General features: G+C 35.4%; 1 protein-coding gene across 1 annotated transcript in view; it reads right to left on the reverse strand.

Annotated features, from left to right (window-relative positions):
* Window positions 1-880: 880 nt before the first annotated feature.
* The window catches only part of LOC138696202 (mitochondrial inner membrane protease subunit 1), a 47,102-nt gene continuing 26,862 nt past the window's right edge, over window positions 881-21,120 (reverse strand). The window contains exons 2-3 of the mRNA XM_069820835.1: window positions 7,017-7,214; window positions 881-1,202 (exon numbers count right to left, since the gene is read on the reverse strand). Of these exons, the coding sequence (XP_069676936.1) occupies window positions 1,029-1,202; window positions 7,017-7,214 (372 nt within the window). The 3' untranslated portion in view covers window positions 881-1,028. The remainder of the gene's footprint in view (window positions 1,203-7,016; window positions 7,215-21,120) is intronic.

Consider the following 21,120-nt stretch of genomic DNA (forward strand, 5'->3'; position numbering starts at 1 on the left):
TAATACATAGTGTCTGATAGGTTGAATATTATATTCAATTTCTAGGGCAACAGTTGATGTCGTTTTTAGTACTCCGAAAGAAGAGGGTTAAGAAAATGTTTAATTTTAAATGAAATTCAGCCTTAGCCACTGTTCATTACGTCACTAGCCTCATCTGAAGAAGTCACATCTCTCTCTACTGCAACATCTATGTTTCTGTCATGAAGTGCATCTGTAGGACTCCTACCGCGAGTATTCCTTGAACTTTCTCTTCCATGTCCTGCAGTCCTTATTACAGGCCCAGTCTTTATGCTTCAGGTCATCAAATAAAGAGTAGTGTATGGGTGGGATGAATTTCTTTAGCTATTGCAAGTTGCTCCACTTAGCAGAAGTTATCCTTATTGTATAGTTGATCCAGCTCAATGTGTGCAGGCCTTCCACGAAGATGTTTCGAATATGTAATATGTTACCTCTCTCCAATGTGCCAAATGAATTAGTCATAAACAGAGGAAACGCAACAACACTATGTAAGCAACGCACTTGTATTAGTTTGCCTCTCAGTCAAAACTCTGTATGCATTGCAATACAAGAGTAAGTCTAACATGGAGCAGCACTGACTGGAACTGCACTTATATTACTTTTTCTCTGAACAGAAGTAACGTTAAAGATTTAGAATATACACTTATCTCAATTTTTAAAAAAAGTCACTTGTATCACTTTGCTTCTGAGTGCCTCAATTATTTTACATAATATTTCAATGCCATGATATTTCACAGGAATCATTTCCATCATCACATCCCTTCTTGTGAACAGAAAACCTCTCATTTCCCAGAAACAGATGGGGAAGGGAGGGAGGGAGGAAGGAGAGCAATGGAGGATGATTGAGAATGGGGTGAAGAAATATGGTACATCGAATTATTTATTTTTGTAATAAATATCTATTACAATTTTCTGAAAATACAAAACTCACTCACACATTAAAACTCATTATCAACACCTTTACTAAATTAAAGACAAAAAATCAGTTTATTTGCACCATGACAACAGTATTATCTTATTTTCATCTGTCTTTCACTATGAGTCAACATTTTAATATCCTTTGGCGGCCAAACTCTACACAGAGCTCGGCCATGTATTAGCCCTTGAGGTACAGGGCCATATGTCCTTGAATCTGCAGAATTGCTGCGATTGTCTCCTTCCAACCACACATGACCACGAGGTACCTGAACATGATAAGACCGGGTTTATCATCATTCTATATACCATAGGCTATATAGTTACTTCTCTAGAATGTATTATTTCTCATAAATCTAAGGCATTTATCATAATATGTCATGATGTATTCTCAACATAATGTGACAGCCACGTCGAGTGTCGATCACGTGTCCCACACAAGGGGGGGCGCGCGAGAACACATGAGGCCCGATAGACAAAGCGAGCTCTGTGGAGCGCTGAGGGCGTGGCGCGGAGGGGAGACGAAATGATGGTCACTGTGGCAAGGCGCGACGTAAGGAGACGGACGGCTACCGCGGCAGAGAGGGGGAAGTAATGCGCCTGCGACTGAGGGGAGAAATCCAGAGAATTCGAGAGGCGCGATCTTCTCGGCATCTGCAGAAATTTCCAGCCTCATACTTTCCCGAAACTATGGTTTAGTTATAAATACGAGACGCAAGTTAGTTAGTTGCAGTCGTTGCTAGTTTTGGACAGCAAGGCAGTCTTGTGTAGCAGTGAAGCCAGCTTCGAGACCGGAGTTCGACTTGAGTTGTGTCCATAACTGTGGGAGCCGGAAGTTCTGAGTTTGAGTGCAGTGGACTGCAGTTGGGGGAGCTGAGTTCGAAGTTCAGTGGACTGTCTCTGAAGGTCTGGGGTTCGAGATACTGTGAACTCGAGTGAGTGAGCTAGAAGAACTAGCCAAGGCAAATGAACAGTGAACTGAGAACTGACAGTTCTGATTTGTAAATACTGCTTTGTGAACATTAGTTAAGATTAGCAGTACATTGTTGTTATCAATAATCCAAGTAAATTGTCACTGTCGTCTGTGGAGTGCAATAACGAATACTGTGTTACTGTGTGGAGTGGAAATCCCATTGTTGACGGGAGTGTTTACATTCAATTATAGAAAGTGATTATTGTCGTAACAATAAAAGTTACATTCTTGTTCTGAATTAAAGTTACAATATGTTAGATATGCACCATAATACCCACCGAATCTATCAAAAGGAATTTCCTGAAATGTTGTACTAGAGAAATGAACTTCTAACAGTTTTAGACACAATTTTTTTACCAATGTACAGTGTTCCAAATCAGGAAACTGAGCGGCCAAAAATAATAACTTGTACATCTTTAATTATTTCTTTTTGAGATTACAACAAACAAACAAAAAATTTCTATAATAATTATAACGAAAAATAGATTCTCTTGCTATAATTATTAATACACAAATCCATAATCTTAGTAAAATTCTTTTTAAGAATTGTAATTATTTATTAGGGTGAAGTTAAGGTCATCAGGCCTTCTAATGGATGACACAGCTCTTAAGGAGGCTAGGAAATATTATTTTAAAAGTTTCTTTTTAATATTTCTTCTTAAATATTGTATAATGCGACGCGTATTTATCAAACCAGAAATTATTGTGAATAGAAGAGTAGAATATTTATGGATCCTTCACTCTAATAAACATTTCACGTAATAAAGTGTTAACTCTTAAATAATAAAATCGCATTAAAGATAGTCATGCATATCCGATGAAGACCAACGTTACTGGTATATTATAATTGTTGTTTAGTCAAATGTCCGAAGACAGGTCTGAACCTCTCAGTGATACCAACAAGGCACCACTTATGAGGCAATTAGGCCAGAAAATAATGGGGTAGGGTGGCTATTTTCTTTTCCCCTCCACTGCATACATCACTGATTAGCTACATATTACACTAATCATATTATAATTAAATAATTTATTTCATAATGAACTAATGCTATTTCAATAGTGGCTCATACACCCATGCAAGCATATAGCAAACTTGAGATAAAGTAGTGCTAAGTCAGTTGCAATTTTTTCCATCCACCATAGTCATAGAAAGCTTGTGTTATCAAAATAATGTTGCTGATCAATTTTTATCATTGTCAGAATCAAGTGTCTAATCTGATCTTCTGTGTGATTTACTTCCTTTCTTGTAAATTCAGAAATTTAGTTATGAATTGAAAATGTACTGGTATACAATATTGTAGAGAACATGCTTATATTTTTCCAAAAAATTTTTTTCATTTTCATTCTTTAAGATATAACATTTATTGGTACAATAGAAGTCTACTAGAGATGAACAAAACTAACTGCCGCTCTCGCTCGCTGTGTTTGTTGCAGTTGTCTTTCGAGTCTCGTCTCATCATTCTTGTGCGCTTCAAGTCTCACTCATCATTCTCGAAATAGCATTTGGTCAGCATGGAAAGATTTCGTAACTTTGAATAACATACATCATTGAAATAAATAACATTATAAATGTTTAAATGAGACAAAAAGACAAAACAGTACAATATCTTAGTTATCAAAATGTTCTGGTTCTATTATATTACCTATGTTATATTTAAATAGAAAAAAAAATTCTCAAATAAATTTGCATTTCTAAGAAATATAAAACATAACATTAATATCTTTTTACTTGAGATTGCATACTTGATCTCAAACATATGAAAAGAAAATTCCTAGCTTTTTAATAAAAGTAAAGTAAATCCATGGTGCTACAGCCCATGATGGGCCAAGATGGAACAGCCGGCTACTAGCCTCACACTCACATGCCGAAGCAGAGGTGGACGATCATCCAACCAGAATGGAGGTATTGTGTGGTTAGCACAATGATCCTCCCCAGCCATTATAGCTGGTTTGCAAAACAGGATTTTCGCTACCTATCATAGCTCTCCAAGTGCATCACGATGCTGGGTGGGCACCGGTCCCATACACTGGCCGAAATTTCATGAGAAAATTTCTTCCCCCTTGAGGACTTGAACCAGTGTGCATTCTGTAACGCGAGTCCTAGGTAGCCTTTTAATAAGGGCCTAATAATTAAATAAAGATTGGGGAATGGATTATTGTACAGTGAAAGGTAGAGATGATGTTTCAGATAGGCTATTTGATTGTTCATACATATATTTATATATAAGTTGCCAAAGTAGATAAAAGTTCAGTCAGGTATAAACTACTATGGCAATTCAAGGATGCTTGACGTTCGGGACTTTGGGAGTGATTAATCTCGGTGTCTTGAAACACTCACAAGTAGTCTTAACGTCAATGACGCAATGTATAGAACATTGTTGTGTGGCTTTTCAGCTTTGCAGGTGCTGTTAATCTTGCTTTCTCAATTGTTGTTCATCTCTAAAGTCTACCTTCCTTTCTCTTAGACCTTTCACATGATTCAGACCAGAAACAAATATACCAAATAGTCACAGAGTTACTCCCTCAGAATTTAGGAATACTAAACATAGAATTCCCCTGGGGTAAATTTTTGGCCCATTATTGTTTTTAGTTTATATTAATTCCAGTAATCTTATTTGCAAATAATGATGAAAGTGTGATTATCTCAAATAAAGAATATGATAACTTTACAGAAAAATGCATAAATGAGAAAAACATATAACTGAAATTTGTTTGCTCCTAAGGAATAAACCATGCCCTCTAACAGTCATAAATGTTCCATAACTTGTTTAGTTACATCACAATATTTTCAGTTTGGAGGGGTATTATGGTAGTTGTATTCAGTATGGTCACAGCTTTGGACATCAAATCCTCATTGTTTAAAATGTTCTGCTTCTTCTTTATGCACAACAAGGAGTGAGGTCGGTTCATTCACATACTTCTCTCTCCTCTCTGAATTGATTCTTTCACTTGTGCATAACTGGTTTACTGGAGCTAGCTCATGCAGCTCAGATTTCCATGAATTTCAAAGTGAGCTGCATCTTAAAATATGAACGTATGTAAATGTAAAAAAAAAAAATAATAATAATAAACAAGAAACATATATCTGAAATAAATTAAAATGGAAAATATAGGAATTCTGCCAGGATTTCAGAAAAAAAGAATATGTGTGAAAAACGCGTAAGTGTAAAACTTATGAAAGAAATTTTACTGTACTGCCGAAATGGTGTGCAATTTGAAAATGGGTATGCGGAACCTGAATCACGTAAAGTGGAGTGGGTAGGCATTAGACACACACACACACACACACATTTCTATAGTGTGTTTCACGGATAGAGGAGTTGTCAACAGTGTTAGCAGCTTCTTCATCACATTCCTTGAAAACATCTGCATTACTGCTTCTGATGCAGATATAGTGAGGCTTGAAAAAAACTCACTGATGTGATTTTAGGTTCTATTGTGTACAGATGCTACAGTTATAACAGTGTGCTATTTCAAACAATTTGATATATATAGTGGCTTGTGAACAATGAAAATCACAAGTGTAATTTTTATTTTATGCTTAATTATAGTACCTCATTTAATTGATGGAAGAGGGAACCATATATGTTCCGAAAGTAAAGAGCTTATATGCCAGGGTCATGGATATTTTCAGGAAGAATATGATGATGCGAGGTGCAGTAAACGTATGATATCTGTCAGTGAAGTGTATGAAAGAACTATTAAAGCAACTGCAATAATTAGTGAAAGTTCTTTGGGTAGAATTCTTAAAGAGAAACAAACAAGCAAATTGAAAAGTTCAATGAAAAAACGGCCACGGGATTATTGTAAAACTAATATAGATAATTTCAACATTGATGCATTAATGATTTTGTTTTCACTCGTTAACATAATTAAATATTCACATCAAGTAAAATGATACACACACGAGTATTGTAGAAGGACTATGAAGTTTCTTCTGAAATGTTTCGGTAGTCCTCTCACTTTCCTGCAAAACTGACCTGCCACTGGTTTAAAATCCAACAAGGCAACTATCTGTGAAATACACTATAATACAACGTTAAATCTAATAAATAAATGGTTTAGTGCAATTAAACTAACACTTAATGTTGATAAACCAGTGTAATGAAATTTTGTACATTATAATAGTGTTTAGTTTTCCTACAATATTACATTAAATGGAACTCATCTGAATGATTCTATACGCACATAGATTCCTGGTTTGCAACTGGACAATCAGTTGAACTAGAAAACGCACATAAATTGAGCTCTACCTGTTATGCACCAAGATTCTTTCTTCTATTGGTAATATAAACGCCCTTAAAATAGTATACTTTGCATATTTTCATTTTATAAAGAAATAATGAATTAATATTCTGGAGAAACTCATCTGAAGCTAAACATATTATTTTTTTACAAAAGAAAGTCCTAAGAATATAGAATAATGACATGTGTATGAAAAGGACATGATTTAAAAAGATTTTATAAAATTTAAAAATACTCACCTTACTTCTGATTCCATACATTCTTTCCCTGATGATGATTTATGTTGAAAAGCAAAGTATATTTCAATTATCTTAAAGCTTTGAATGATCCAGAGAAAAGGTTTAGAACAGAATTACCAAAATTTCTATATATTCATACCAAGTGCTTTTCTTCTGGAGAGGAAGGTAGTGGAACTCTATATAGAATATAGACTATTATAGTGGACAGGAAAGAATTACTGTCCAGTGCTAGGGAATTTTGTCGTTTTTAATCTCCTTTTCGTCCCACTTTAGAACTTTCAAGGCCTAAGCACAGTTCAAAGAAAAATTATGTTAAAAATATAATTAACATACTGTATTTCTCAGGTGCATGATGAAAAATACAAAAAAAAGGTGCCAGAATGTGGTTCCGATGTGTTTCACCTGAAAAAAATCACTGTTCAAACCTTCTACTCAACTGATGAATTGTTTATGTTTGTAAATTGAATTAATCTGCTTTATTATATATTCTTTTTAATAACTTTTGACTTATTTCACATTTCAAAGCTACAACCTGATGTAAAATTTATGGAATACACAAAGTGAAATGAAATGAAAATCTATACTGCTGTTACATTAACTAGCATAAGGTAAGTATGTTTACATACCACTTGTGTTGAAACTCCTACACACACCTCGTCACCTGGCATGGCTGTTACCCTCTTACAAATGTGCATCCGTGGATTGCATGGGGATTTGGCGATAATGATGTCACCTTTTTTGATGCGCTGAAATCTCGGAGAAATATGTTCAGTCAGGAGTACATCATTTGAATAGATGGTGGGTTCCATTGACGGACCTGTGCACTGCAAAATATACAACAGTAGTATTAACTTACATTCTGTAAATTCAGTGTTACAAAATTTGTTGTGAGCAACAAAAGTGCACATGGAAATGGAAGTACACCTGTTTTGTTTTAAAGAAGGGACATGACATTAGCGCTGCAATCGGAAAAACAACTGAATGTCACATAGCATGATAGGCCTGCTGCTATGGTAACAACAGTTGAGTTGCCAAAGTTATAGTTCCCACGTGATGAGTGCTCAAATCTCTCTTGGCGACATTTATTGTGCACACAATGTTAGCACTGACACATTTTGTCTTTCATTCTCTGTCGATTTTTGTATTTTTTTTTTTACCTTCGCATAAATTGTCAATGAATGTTTTATCATCACCCATCTAACGTCAATCAAGTGTCCCTGCTTCATGTTCGAGCTCTGACATAAGTGCAACTAGTTCGGTGATTGACTGAAAAAGAAAGAATCAATTTCAGCATAAATTTGATGCTAACTGGGGTTGCAATTGACGTGGTGTGATGATGAAGACGAACCCAAACTACAGTGTGTATTATATTACGACGTTCTCTCAAATGCTTCCATGAAACGAAATAAATTACGAAGGCACTTAGAACAAAACATTCAAATATTAAAAATAAAAGTGGAGAATTTTTCTCCTATGCATTGAGATTTAGACGGGAAAAATCTGCTGTGTCTAAAGTAGGGCCACTGAATTCAAAGGCTTTGGAATCACCATATTTAGCTTGTTTGTGTATAGCTGAAGGTATTGTTAAAGTTATGTTTGGTGAAAAAGAAGCAAAGCAGTTCGATTTCGTTTTCATGCCTGATGATACAATATATTGCCATATCAATGAAATGGCTTGTGATCATGACAATAAAAGACAGTAGATTTTCTGCACGACAAATTGACTAATCAACAGATATTGTGGAACAGACAACCTTCACTTTCAGAATCTGGAAAATGAAGTTTAGCTTCATTCATGGCACTAAATTCAAAATATGTTTTACCACTTGAGGATTTAGTTCAGCGCTGGCTGCAGCATACAGATTCTTAATTTCTTCAAACATTCTCCCATAGGTTTCTTCATTTTTGCAAATAAATAGAGTACATCAGAGGAAAAGCATGATAATACCATGGATCGTACAGAGTTGAAAAAAAATCTGAGGAACTGATTTGAAATTCTCATTGGCAAGAAATACATTGCTCCTACTAAGATGAACAAATGTCTCGTTAGTTGTGAAAATCATAATCCGGTTGTTGTCATCTCTGTCCGAGGTCATCACGTGAGGTCTTATATGGTTCCACAACTATGCATTCCTACAAAGATGTAGGAATTATTGGTCGATTTTTATTTTGACATCTGTTTACCATTCAGAGTAGTGCTTGTCTTTCTGAAAGTAGGACTTGTGCTTCCTCACTTATAATTTGACTAACTTCTTGAATTATAGCAGTAGGTGGCTCATTCGGATGTCCTTGTGCTCTTCTTTGATTCCTGCAACTGTTCTAACCTGTATTTCTGCAGGTGTACTTCGTGCTCATACCTTCCAACTCTACGAACACCCTTAATCTCTTTTCCTCTCTCAAAGTGAGAGTAAAAGTTTTATAACCATACAGAACAACTGGTAACATAACTTTTATAAACTCTAACTTCCAGATTTTTTGAGAGCAGACTAGATGACAAAAGCTTCAACTGAATAATAACATGCATTTCCCATATTCATTCTGCATTTAATTTCCTCCCGAGTGTCATTTATATTTGTTACTGTTGCTCCAACATATTTGAATTTTTCCACCTCTTTGAAGGATAAATATCCAATTTTTATATTTCCATTTCATACAAAATTCTGGTCACGAGACATAATCATATACTTTGTCGTTTCGGGATTTACTTCCAAACCTATCGCTTTACTTGCTTCAAGTAAAATTTCCGTGTTTTCCCTAATTGTTTGTGGATAGACAAGCAGCTGATGTAACCGATTCAATTCCAAACTCTCTCTGTTATTCTGTACTTTCCTAATGGCATATTCTAGAGCAAAGTTAAAAAGTAAAGGTGATAGTGCATCTCCTTGCTTTAGCCCGCACTGAATTGGAAAAGGATCAGAGAGAAAATGGTCTATACAGACTCTGCTGTATGTTTCACTGAGACACATTTTAATTAATCGAACTAGTTTCTTGGGAATACCAAATTCAATAAGAATATTATATATTTATTTTATTAGGTTATTTTACGACGCTTTATCAACAGCTTAGGTTATTTAGCGTCTGAATGAGATGAAGGTGATAATGCCGGTGAAATGGGTCCGGGGTCCAACACCGAAAGTTACCCAGCATTTGCTCATATTGGATTGAGGGAAAACCCTGGAAAAAACCTCAACCAGGTAACTTGCCCCGACCGGGAATCGAACCTGGGCCACCTGGTTTCGCGGCTAGACGCTCTAACCGTTACTCCACAGGTGTGGAATATTATATAAAACTTCTCTCTTAAATGAGTCATATGTCTTTTTGAAATCTATGAATAACTGATCTAATTTCTCCCAATATCTCTCCAATATCTGTCGAATACAAAAACTCTGATCAATGGTCGATCTATTACACCTAAAACAGCACTGATGAGCCCCAATAATTTCATCTACATATTGATGGCTGAGAACCAGACTGTTCTAAGTCCAACTTTTTAGAAAAAGGAGATTTCTGTTTCATTGTGTTCCCTGTCCTTGTCTGCATATGTGAATCGAACAGAAGTGTAAATATTACACCCCAGAAGCTCATCATGAGGTTATTTCAGTGTTCCATGTTCAGCTTTGAAAGTCAGAAACTTAAAATAGATCTCTCTCGAAAAAAAAAAAATATATATATATATATATTGAAACGGACTTGAAACAGTCTGGTTCTCAGCCATCGATAAGGAGTTAATCTTCTCAAAAGAATATTGGACAAAATTTTGTGTAGGATGTCAACAAAAGTGATATTCCTCGAAAGTTACTACAGTTAGTCTTGCCGCCCTTCTTAAAAATAGGTACCATTATGGGCTCCTTCTATTGTTCTGGTACAATTTCCTTTTCCCAAATAGCAAGTACAAGCTTATAAATTTCGCTAGATAATGCGCTTCCACCCTGTTGTATTATAAATGTAGGAATAAAATTAAAACACAGGTACTATGAAGCTATATTTTTATGGCATAATTCTAAGTGGAGTGTATGAAAAGTGGACATTTTATCGAAGGACCTATCATCTTAGAAGCATATGTGCTTTTACCAAATAAATCCACAGAAAGTACAAAGGATGACAGCAAATCACCAAGTGTTGTTCTTGTAATTTGAGTCTGTATCTTAGTCTTGTCAGAAAAACTCGACTTCACAGATTATCTGAGAAGTTTAAGTTACAGACTCAAATTACAAGAACCTTTAATCTTCTATTTTAGCCAATTACGTAGACATTTTATTAATACAATTTTTTCTTCAGTTAGACCACAGTATAGATATTAATACAGTATTGAAACTCGGCCATATTTCCTGCCAAATGGATATGCACGTGCATAAAGCTAGTGATGCAAGCTACAGATAAGTAACACGACTGTGAAATTCCGCTCTTTATAATTATGTTCTGGTGATGATGTAGAAGCGAAAGATTTATTAGAAGAATAAGGGGTTTCGAAAGGATCTTATTGCTCAAGTATAAAATGCACAAAGGACGAAACCCAGAATTGCATTTTTTCACTTTCCTCAAAGATCTCAAAAAGTTATACATATAGTGTAGACATACTTCTTATGCTTATCATATGTTCTTAACGCAGTTACGTTTTGAGGTTTTATTTTTTTCATTTAATTTAATTTTTATGTTAAATTTTGTTGTAATGATTTCATATATATAAAAGTGGGTTAAAAATAGTCGGTGAGGGAACCTCCTCCTAAAAAAAAAAGAAAAAAAAAAAGATACAAAATATTTAAGTGCAAATTGCCTTGTATGCACAGAATACTTCGAGAACAATAAGAGTATGAATTCCAATAAGAATTTATTAATTAAAACTTCTGTAACAGAGTGAAGTGGCTCAGATATGTTTAAGAGTCGCATTTGGGAGGCCCCAGGTTCAAACTCCGCAGCCAGCTAATCTGACTAAGGTTTTTCATGGTTTCCCTCAATCACAAAGGCAAATATCGGGTTGGAAATTTACCTGCTATGATTCACCATTGCCTTAATCATCAATATCATAAACATTAAATCAAAATCTAAATCAGTTACATGAACAAAAGCCATATAACACACAACATAAACAGACTACAGTAGAGTCCCAGAAACTCGACTCTCGAAAACTCGACATTCCGTATAACTCAGCATCTGCAGAAGCTTCTCTATTTTTTTTTTTTTTACATAGTGGATAAATCATGAAATAAGTCTTTTCATTTTATTTCACTACTTACACTGGCTGAGCGGTATGACTAAAGGCAGTAATTTTTGGAAATGAACTGTAATACATAATAACATTCCTGGCAACAAGTGACTTGTACGGGAAACTCCTATCTACCCCAGGTAGCAGCTTTTGAAAGCGGGACAGCTAGCGTCAACTACTCATCGCTCATATCATTCCTTTCTGTTTTTGTCAGGGCAGATTTTCCACCGAAAAATGAATTGTAAAGATTGAATGATATGCAATACCTGCACGAATTTCTTCCAGTTAAACTTTCCGTGGAATGGACTTGCCATTTCTAAGTGAATCATTGTGCGGGAAAGTTTTTAATTGAGTGCTATATTGTTTTACCAGTGTCGAGTGAGAAAAAGAGGAAACAAAACAATGTGACTATTGAAATGAAACAGGATGTGTTAGAGGCTGGATAAAGAGGAAAGTGTAAATAAAATTGCAATGGACTTAGAAAAGATTCTGGGCTGTTAAAAAGCTACTGATGGTGATGTTGGAGAATGGATGGGACGAGATGAAAATGACGAATTACTAGGCGACAGTGAAATAGTTGCAGTGGTGAGAGAGAGGGAAGGGAAAGATGAAGAGGAATCAGAGGACGAGGAGGTGAAAGATAATGGAAATAAAAAGATGACACACAGTGAAGGATTAAAGGCTACTGAAGGAAGGCTGTGTAATTTCGAAGAGCAAGGTGCATCTGCAATGGACATTCTATTCCTTTGACATTTTCGTGATAAAGTTGCCAGAAGAAGGGACGAATGCAAGAGACAAACCACCATCACAAGATTTTTCTCCAGTAAAGACTAAATTTTATGTATATAGCCTATATGTTTTCAAATTCTTTTTAAAATTAAATTGTTTTAGATTAAATTTTACGTTTTCTTTCGACACCTATATGTTAAAAACTTTAAGTTTTTCAATACACTGTATCCTGAAATAATATGTTTTATGTAACTGTTCTACAAGTCTGTAAAACTCGACATTAGGTCTACTGTATCAACAATTGGATAGCTGCCCAGAACAAGATTGTAACCAGCAAATACAAAATTCTTAAAAAATGGGGAAAAACACATTGTACTGTACATACTTTTAATATTTTAGAGCAAGACATGTGTGCTGATTTTAATACGAGTACAAGTACACATAGCGCATCATTAACAACTATTATTCACAAAAAAGTCAACTTATGAGAAATGAGGGTTACAACCTTGTTCTAGGCGGCTAATCAATTGTCAATGGCCTACTGACATATGGTACTCAAAGATCCTACACAAGTGATGTTAAAGTATATATAAATCAATTCTTATAAATTGTTGCATCGATGGTATACTTGCATGTCTGCATTATCTATTTTTTTTTTCAGCTTAACATTGGAAACAAGATATTTCGTAGGCCTAACACTGTACTCTGTACTATTTGTATCTTTACATCTCCCAATTGAGAGTTGAATACAATGGTTTTAGGAGTTCTTAAAAATTCTAAGCTTTTACTTGTCTTTAAAGTTCCAAAGCTCTCAGGTGTTGTTGAAAACTGTGAATTACAATGTTTGTGAATTGGTAATATCACAGTGTAGATATTTACCTATTTTGTGTTGTTGTTCTTTGAATTGAATTTATTGTATGATAAAGATATTTATCATATTTTTTTTTTCTTTTTAATAAAAACAACGTAAAGATTAATTTTTTTGGTCCTACAGAATTTATCTGTTATAGTAGCAATGGTTATCAGAGGAGAAAAATTTGCTACAGCACTGGGGATCGAACTCGGGTCCTTAGTTCTATATACCAAGCAGGATCAGAGGAGAGGGATTCAATCCGGTGCTGTGGATTGAGCTTCGGTGTAGCTCAATGGTTAGAGCACTTGGTATGTAGAACCAAGGACCCGGGTTCGATCTTCGGTGCTGAAGTGAATTTTTCTCTTCTAATAACCATTGTTACCATAACAGATAAATTAATCTTTACGTAGATTCTTCGCCCAACACTGCATATACTGTGGAATCCCAGCCACCAAGTCACTCAATTGAGTGTGCTCCTTGTATAATGGCAGTTAATATACATCAAGATATATGTCGAATATGGAGTAAGGCCACAAAAGGGAAAAACACTAGAGGAGAGGGATGCGATATCCAGTGCTGTGGATTGAGCTTTGGCGTAGCTCAGTGGTTAGAGTGCTTGGTACATAGAACCAAGGACCCGGGTTCGATTCCCGGTGGCAGAGAAAATTTTTCTCCTCTAATAACTATTAAAAACAATAATATTAACCTTCCAATGAATAATTTCGGAGTTGGTAAACTTTTAACAATACGGCCTGCAGTACATATGTAGAATTACAGGTTAAGTGACACATTTTGAAGTTAGTGACTGTTCTCAAATAAAATTCTGTGCTTTCCAAACTGTTTCTTTATTTAAATTTAACATGTCAGACATGCAATAATTTGCATCTTCTTTTTACTCAATATTATTACACATTTTTGTGATGTTTTATTTATTTTCCCCAAGTTAATAGATATGTTGGGCATGTAGTTATAGTTATTCGCCACTAGAGGTGCAAGTGAAGCTTAGGTAACAGATTGTCATAGCATTATTAACACATATTATAGATTTATTAATTTGTCCTACAGAATAATATCTGTAATATTGACAATTAATATTTGAGGAGAAAAATTCGTTCCCACGCCGGGGATCGAACCCGGGTCCTTGGTTCTACGTACCAAGCGCTCTGACCACTGAGCTACGCCGAATTCAATCCACAGCACCAGACCGAACCCTCCTCCCTCATTGTTTCCCTTTGTGGCCTTACTCCAAGTTAGGCATATATGTTGACGTATATGTCCAATGTCAACTGCCATTATATTAGGAGCGCACTCAGTAGAGTCACTTGTTTGGCTGGGATTCCGCAGTTAAGTGTACAGTAATCTGTACAGACATATGCACTGCAGCTATGAGAATATTATAGATTTATTAATTTGTCCTACAGAATAATATCTGTAATATTGACAATTAATATTTGAGGAGAAAAATTCGTTCCCGTGCCGGTGATCGAACCCGGGTCCTTGGTTCTACGTACCAAGCACTCTGACCACTGAGCTACGCCAAATTCAATCCACGGCACCGGACCGAACCCTCCTCCCTCATTGTTTCCCTTTGTGGCCTTACTCCAAGTTAGGCATATATGTTGACGTATATGTCCAATGTCAACTGCCATTATATTAGGAGCGCACTCAGTAGAGTGACTTGTTTGGCTGGGATTCCGCAGTTAAGTGCACAGTAATCTGTACAGACATATGCAATGCAACTATGAGAATATTATAGATTCATTCATTTGTCCTACAGAATAATATCTGTAATATTGACAATTAATATTTGAGGAGAAAAATTCGTTCCCGCGCTGGGGATCGAACAAGTCACTCTACTGAGTGCGCTCCTAATATAATGGCAGTTGACATTGGACATATACGTCAACATATATGCCTAACTTGGAGTAAGGCCACAAAGGGAAACAATGAGGGAGGAGGGTTTGGTCCAGTGCCGTGGATTGAATTCGGCATAGCTCAGTGGTCAGAGCGCTTGGTATGTAGAACCAAGGACCCGGGTTCGATCCCCGGCACGGGAACGAATTTTTCTCCTCAAATATTAATTATTAACACAGTTTCCTTACTGTATTAATACTAGACTAACATGCAAAGTAGACATTTTATCTTCAGACATGTTCCTGTTGGCCAAGACTCATTAGACCAAAAAAATGTACATATCATGACATGATGTATATTTCCTGAACATCATCTGTCTGTACTCCCACTGTGGGCTACACATTCCACATCTCAATGAAATTAACTGAATAAAACTTTGCCACATATGCTTCATTTGCTAGCTGTCATCACAGCCTTAGGTTAATTATATTAGTGTAAATATCTAGAAGATTTCACTCACTCAGAAATCGAGTAAGAAGACTAATATAATCCTGACAAAATCAAATCTAACCTACATAAAAAAATCTTGTTCCTGACAGCAGAATGAAGGCCTTTCCTGTATAATTAACATTTAAAATATAAACTTACAAGTAATTTAATTACTGGATCAGATATAAAACCACATCTTAAACTATGTTACCAGTATTACATTTTTAAATAAACGAACAGAGGAATAACAGGCCTGACATTCACAGGAATCATTTTTGTGAGAGGCACTCATCATAAATTTACCTCCTCGAAAAACCCTACCTAAAGTTATCACTCGGAGTGGGGATACATGTTACTAATCTATTTCTTCATCAAATCCTACCTACCCTTATCACTGACGTGAGGTTACATATTACTAATCTGTCTCCTCATCAAACCCTACTTAACTCTGTCTCTTACAATGAAGCTCTTTATCACTAATATATCTCAAGAAACCTCATCTAACCTTGTCACTGACAGTGGAACTACATATTACTAATATACCTCCTCACAGAAACATATCCCATACCATAGTGCCGAGGTCTAAGGTAGTAAATCCCAAAGTGTGCACTGCAGCTCCCAGCCTAATTAGTGGTTAGAAATAAGAGAATGAGAATGACCTCTACAGGTTTAATATTTTTAGTACATAACCAATTTCTACGGGATAGTGTTAATTTTGTTGTTATTTATCATCTTATATTTTGTGGTTTATGGATGGACAGTATAGAAGAATGTGTTCCAGATCTTCATCATGATTATTACACCACAGACAAGTAAGAGTATCAGAAAGGTGAAATCGGTGTAGGTACAATTGTGTGACAATGTGACCTGTTCTGGATATTGTTAGAAATGTCTGAACATGTCTATAACCTTACAAGTAATTTAATTACTGGATCAGATATAAAACCACAGCCTAAACTATGTTACCAGTATTACATTTTTAAATAAACGAACAGAGGGATAATGGAATGTTGCATAGCAACGAGTTCCACGAAAGAGAAAACAGTATGTGAAAGTTGTTACTTCCTGATTTTCCATCAATATCAAGGACGTTGATTTGGCGTGTAGAATGTAACAAACAGAAAGCACCATGTTGAGTGTGGAAAAGCTTGTGCAAGGATTCACTTTATATTCATTAGTATTAATTTATTAGGCTCCCTGATAGGATATTTTTGTGAAACTCGTTGCTATGCAACATTCCGTTATTCCTCTGCTCGTTTATTTAAAATGTTAATTATCCAGAAGAGGCCTTCATTCTGCTGTCAAGAACAAGATTTTTTATATAGGTTAGGTTTGATTTTGTCAGGATAATTTTAGTCTTCTTACTCGATTTCTGAGTGAGTGAAATCTTCTAGATATTTACATTAATAATATAATTAACCTAAGGCTGTGATGGCAGCTTAAATTAAAATCATCAATACCAGTTGCAGAAGACACAGCTCTGCAGTATATATTGACTACTAGCAGTATATATTGACTACTAGCAACAGGCATCTATAATGAATACCGATCAAAATACCCCTCATTTCTCATGAAAAAACAAGAACTGAAAAGACTGCAGTGGACTATAGTGTACTTTATGTTGTCAGCAAACAGCTGGATACATTAAGAAGATTGATTGATTGATCATCTTATATTTCCTATCAGGGAGCCTAATAAATTAGTACTAATGAATATAAAGTGAATTCGTGCACAAGCTTTTCACATTCAACATGGTGCTTTCTGTTTGTTACATTCTGCACGCCAAATCAACGTCCTTGATACTGATGGAAAATCAGCAAGTAACAACTTTGACATACTGTTTTCTCTTTCATGGAACTCATTGCTACGCAACATTCCCTGCCCAAATTCTACATGTGCAATCAATGTCTTGAATTCTTGGGAACATTTAGGACTTTGCATATGTTCTGTCCCAGGTAAGTTATGCTGAATCATCATAATAGGATTCAGTTCGTTTCGTCATTTCAGTTATGCAATGCTTACTTAATTCATATTATGTGTTAATGATATTTTTTTTTTCTGTGCGACTATTTCGGATAATTAGTATTGACATAATGAAGAGATTTTTAACATCAACTTCAACTGCACAAGCAAATATAAAATATACTGTACATCAACTTCAACAGCACAAGGAAATATAAAATATGGCTTTGCTTGTGTTGATATTAATGAGAACCATCCTCAATATGTAATTTGTTTGAAAGTGTTATTCATGGACTCTATGTTATCTAGTAAACTTAAACAGCACTCGAAATTCTTCACCAAATGTGGATGAGAACCAAGAGACGTTTTTGCAAGAAAATTAACGGAAGCTAATCAAGAAAAGTTTAAGTTTTCTAAACATTCTACAATTAACACTAATGCCTTCTGGCTTCTTATAAAGTGGACTATCGAATCATTTGAAGTAAGAAGTCTCATACAATGCAGAGGAGTTAATTTTGCCTGCTGTTGTATATATGGCCAAAATCATGATTGTGGAGGGTGCTAGTAATGAACTTCACAAAATACTTCTTTCTGTAATACCATCAGTAGAAGAATAGATATTAATGACCAGCTCTTAAATAGTCTGAAGGACAAAGAGTTGCTTACACAACAGTTAGACGAGGCAACAAACAAACAATCACAAAGATACCCATTTCATTTGCTATATCAGATTTATTAATGAAAAACAGTTGACTGAAGATTTGTTGTTCTGTAAAGAAATTGAAGGTGAAACAAAAGAGAAGATTTGTGTCAGATTATACTGTAGATCGTTTTACGATGAGAAAAATGAGTTGGAATATGTACTGATGGAAATTCATCGATGACAGGAAGCTACCAAGGGCTTGAAGCTTCCATTCGGCCCAAAGCACCTCATGCAGTTTGGATCTGATGAACAATACACAAAGAGACTTTGACAACAGAAAAATTCAGTGAAGAATTGTATGATATTTTGAAGTACCGGTAATCGACACATTAAACTTCATTCAAACAAGACCAAAGAAAGTACGATTTTTTGCTAAAATATGTGATGATACGGGTGCTGACACTCATGCCTTTTGTTTTACAGTAGTGTTTGATGGTTGTTCCTAGTCAATTCATTGCTAATGGCCTGATCACACTTACACATCATGATATGTCACACCACTAATATTTTCTCTAGTCTGGCTCTCATTAGAGTGATATACTGTGGTACAGTTGAAAAAAATGGATTAGAGCTATTTTCTCACCTGTAGTGTTTTGTAGTATGTCACTTATTTCCCTCCAAGTATATGACTATATTATTATTACAATAGAATCAGTCAAACTTTTACGAAACCACCTATATGGACTCTAATTCAGTGTACTGAAAAAACTAGCGCAACATTATCTTTTTTCTTTCTCTTATTAGCTTTCATTGCTTCTTTACTTGTAACTTTTTTTATTCTGTAAATTGCCATTGTTTGTTTGTTTGTGTACTTGTTTACTTTTTTTCTTATTCTGTTATCTTTCATCATTTATATTGTTTTGTATGCTTTGTCTAATGGCAGCCTCTAATTTGAGGAAGCATAATAAAATGAAAATAAAATTGTAACTTTTGCCAGAAAGAACTGGATTTTGTCTACCAAATTAATCAGCTTTTCATAATCCATTTAATTCTTAACCTATAAAAAAGTTAAGATGCATAGACAGGCTATATAAAAAGATAGCTGACTGTTATGTCAACAATTCAGCCCCAAACAGAAAAACCCAATGTCTACCTAATAACTGCTAATTCTGATGCACCATCAAAAATTAATCTTTTTGATTGTGTCATGCCACACTGCACTGTGCTGCAGCCTCTCCTCTCATTTAAATACATTAATATGCCTGAGTGCGACGTGCAAGTGTGAGAGGGACATAAAAGTTTTTGAACTCAGAAACAAGATATATTCCTACCTGAGCAACGAAAATCATTTTCTTGTTGATCAATTTAATGATGAAGATTTTTTATTAAGCTGGCCTTTCTAACTGATATTTTTGAAAGACTAAATATGCTTAACAAGTCACTACAAGGCAATGAAACAAACACTTTTCAGCTTTCAACCAAGGTTGAAAGGCTTTAAAAAGAAAGTGATCCGTGGAAAAACAATATGACAAAAGGAGATTATGCCCATGTTTTCTTCTTCGAATAAATTTTTACAAGAAAATCAAATAATGTTAAAAGAAGAGCTCAAAACTGTTATCATGAAGTACTTATCAACACTACTTTTATATATCGAAAAATACGTCCCTAAATACGAATTCAAACCATTCTAGTGGGTTAGCAACCCTTTTAAAGTAAGACATCCCAACACTTACAGAATGAGGAAGCAGAGCAGCTCATTGATATTTCTACTGATTCAACATTGAAAACTAATTCCAGTCACAGTCACTGTTAGAGTTTTGGTGTAGTATTGAAGATGAATAGGCGGCCGAGTAGTTCAGTTGGTAGAGCAGCTGACTACGGACTGGAAGGTGCAAGGTTCGATTCCAGGTGGTGACGGAATTTTCTCGTTGCCAAACTTTCAGAACGGCCCCAAGATCCACTCAGCCTCCTATAAAATTGAGTACAGGTCTTTCCTGGGGGTAAAAGGCAGTCAGAGCATGGTGCAGACCACACCACCTCATTCTAGTGCCAAGGTCACGAAAGCATGGGGCTCTAACTCCATGCCCCCCAAGTGCCTTGATGACATGTAAAGGGGATACCTTTACCTTTTTTTCTTATTGAAGATGAATATCCAGTAAAGCAAGAAAGCACTCTGTACTTTGAGTCTGTTCACTACCTTTTACCTTTGTGAATGTGGTTTTTCTACAATATCTGTAATAAAATCGAAGTATAGAGTTAAACTCAACATCGAAAAAAGGTCATTCGTTACCTTGTGAAACATATCTGTGCGTAAGGGGAAGAAAAAAAGCTTTCCACTTGCAGCTAGCTAGCTCACTTATCCTGACCATAGGGGTTCTTACTGTAAGCTATGACGTACACATGCATTTGATTTCACGAGATAATGAATGACCTGTAAGTGTTGCAAAATAACACCAAGACAACATTCTTCTCATTAGAACAGTGAAACTGAATACAAATGAGGAGGATCGTTTCAAAATGTGTTTTGTTCATTCTTAAAAAGTTGAACATGTAGCATTTTTTCTAATTCTATGAACACAGAATTCAAATTTGCAATGCTAAAGTAACAAAACAAGCTTAAGTACTTCCATCTTAATATGATGTTAGAAAGGAAGTCTTGATCAGAAGAGACCAGATTTGTTCATTTCACGAGAAATATATAACAAGGAAACCTTCAAAAACCTGTCATGTTGAGGATTTTACAAATACAAAAAACAGTTGGATTATGTGAACTACAAGGTTCTCATAAGGTGGTATGAAAATACTGAAAATCGCTTGAGTAGCCCAATGACTGTACTCATACGGTTCGCTTTCCGAAAGCCTGAAGCGCTCTCTCCCTTTCTGTGTGGATACTATAGCAGCTAGCTAATCGTATCAGGCACTTTGCAAGCAAAGCGTGCACACAAATATTTATTTCAGTCAGTATAAGATTCCAACAACTTCGTTTTAATCATTCAA

Source organism: Periplaneta americana, chromosome 3 (assembly GCF_040183065.1).
Source record: "Periplaneta americana isolate PAMFEO1 chromosome 3, P.americana_PAMFEO1_priV1, whole genome shotgun sequence".
Taxonomy (NCBI): Eukaryota; Metazoa; Arthropoda; class Insecta; order Blattodea; family Blattidae; genus Periplaneta; species Periplaneta americana.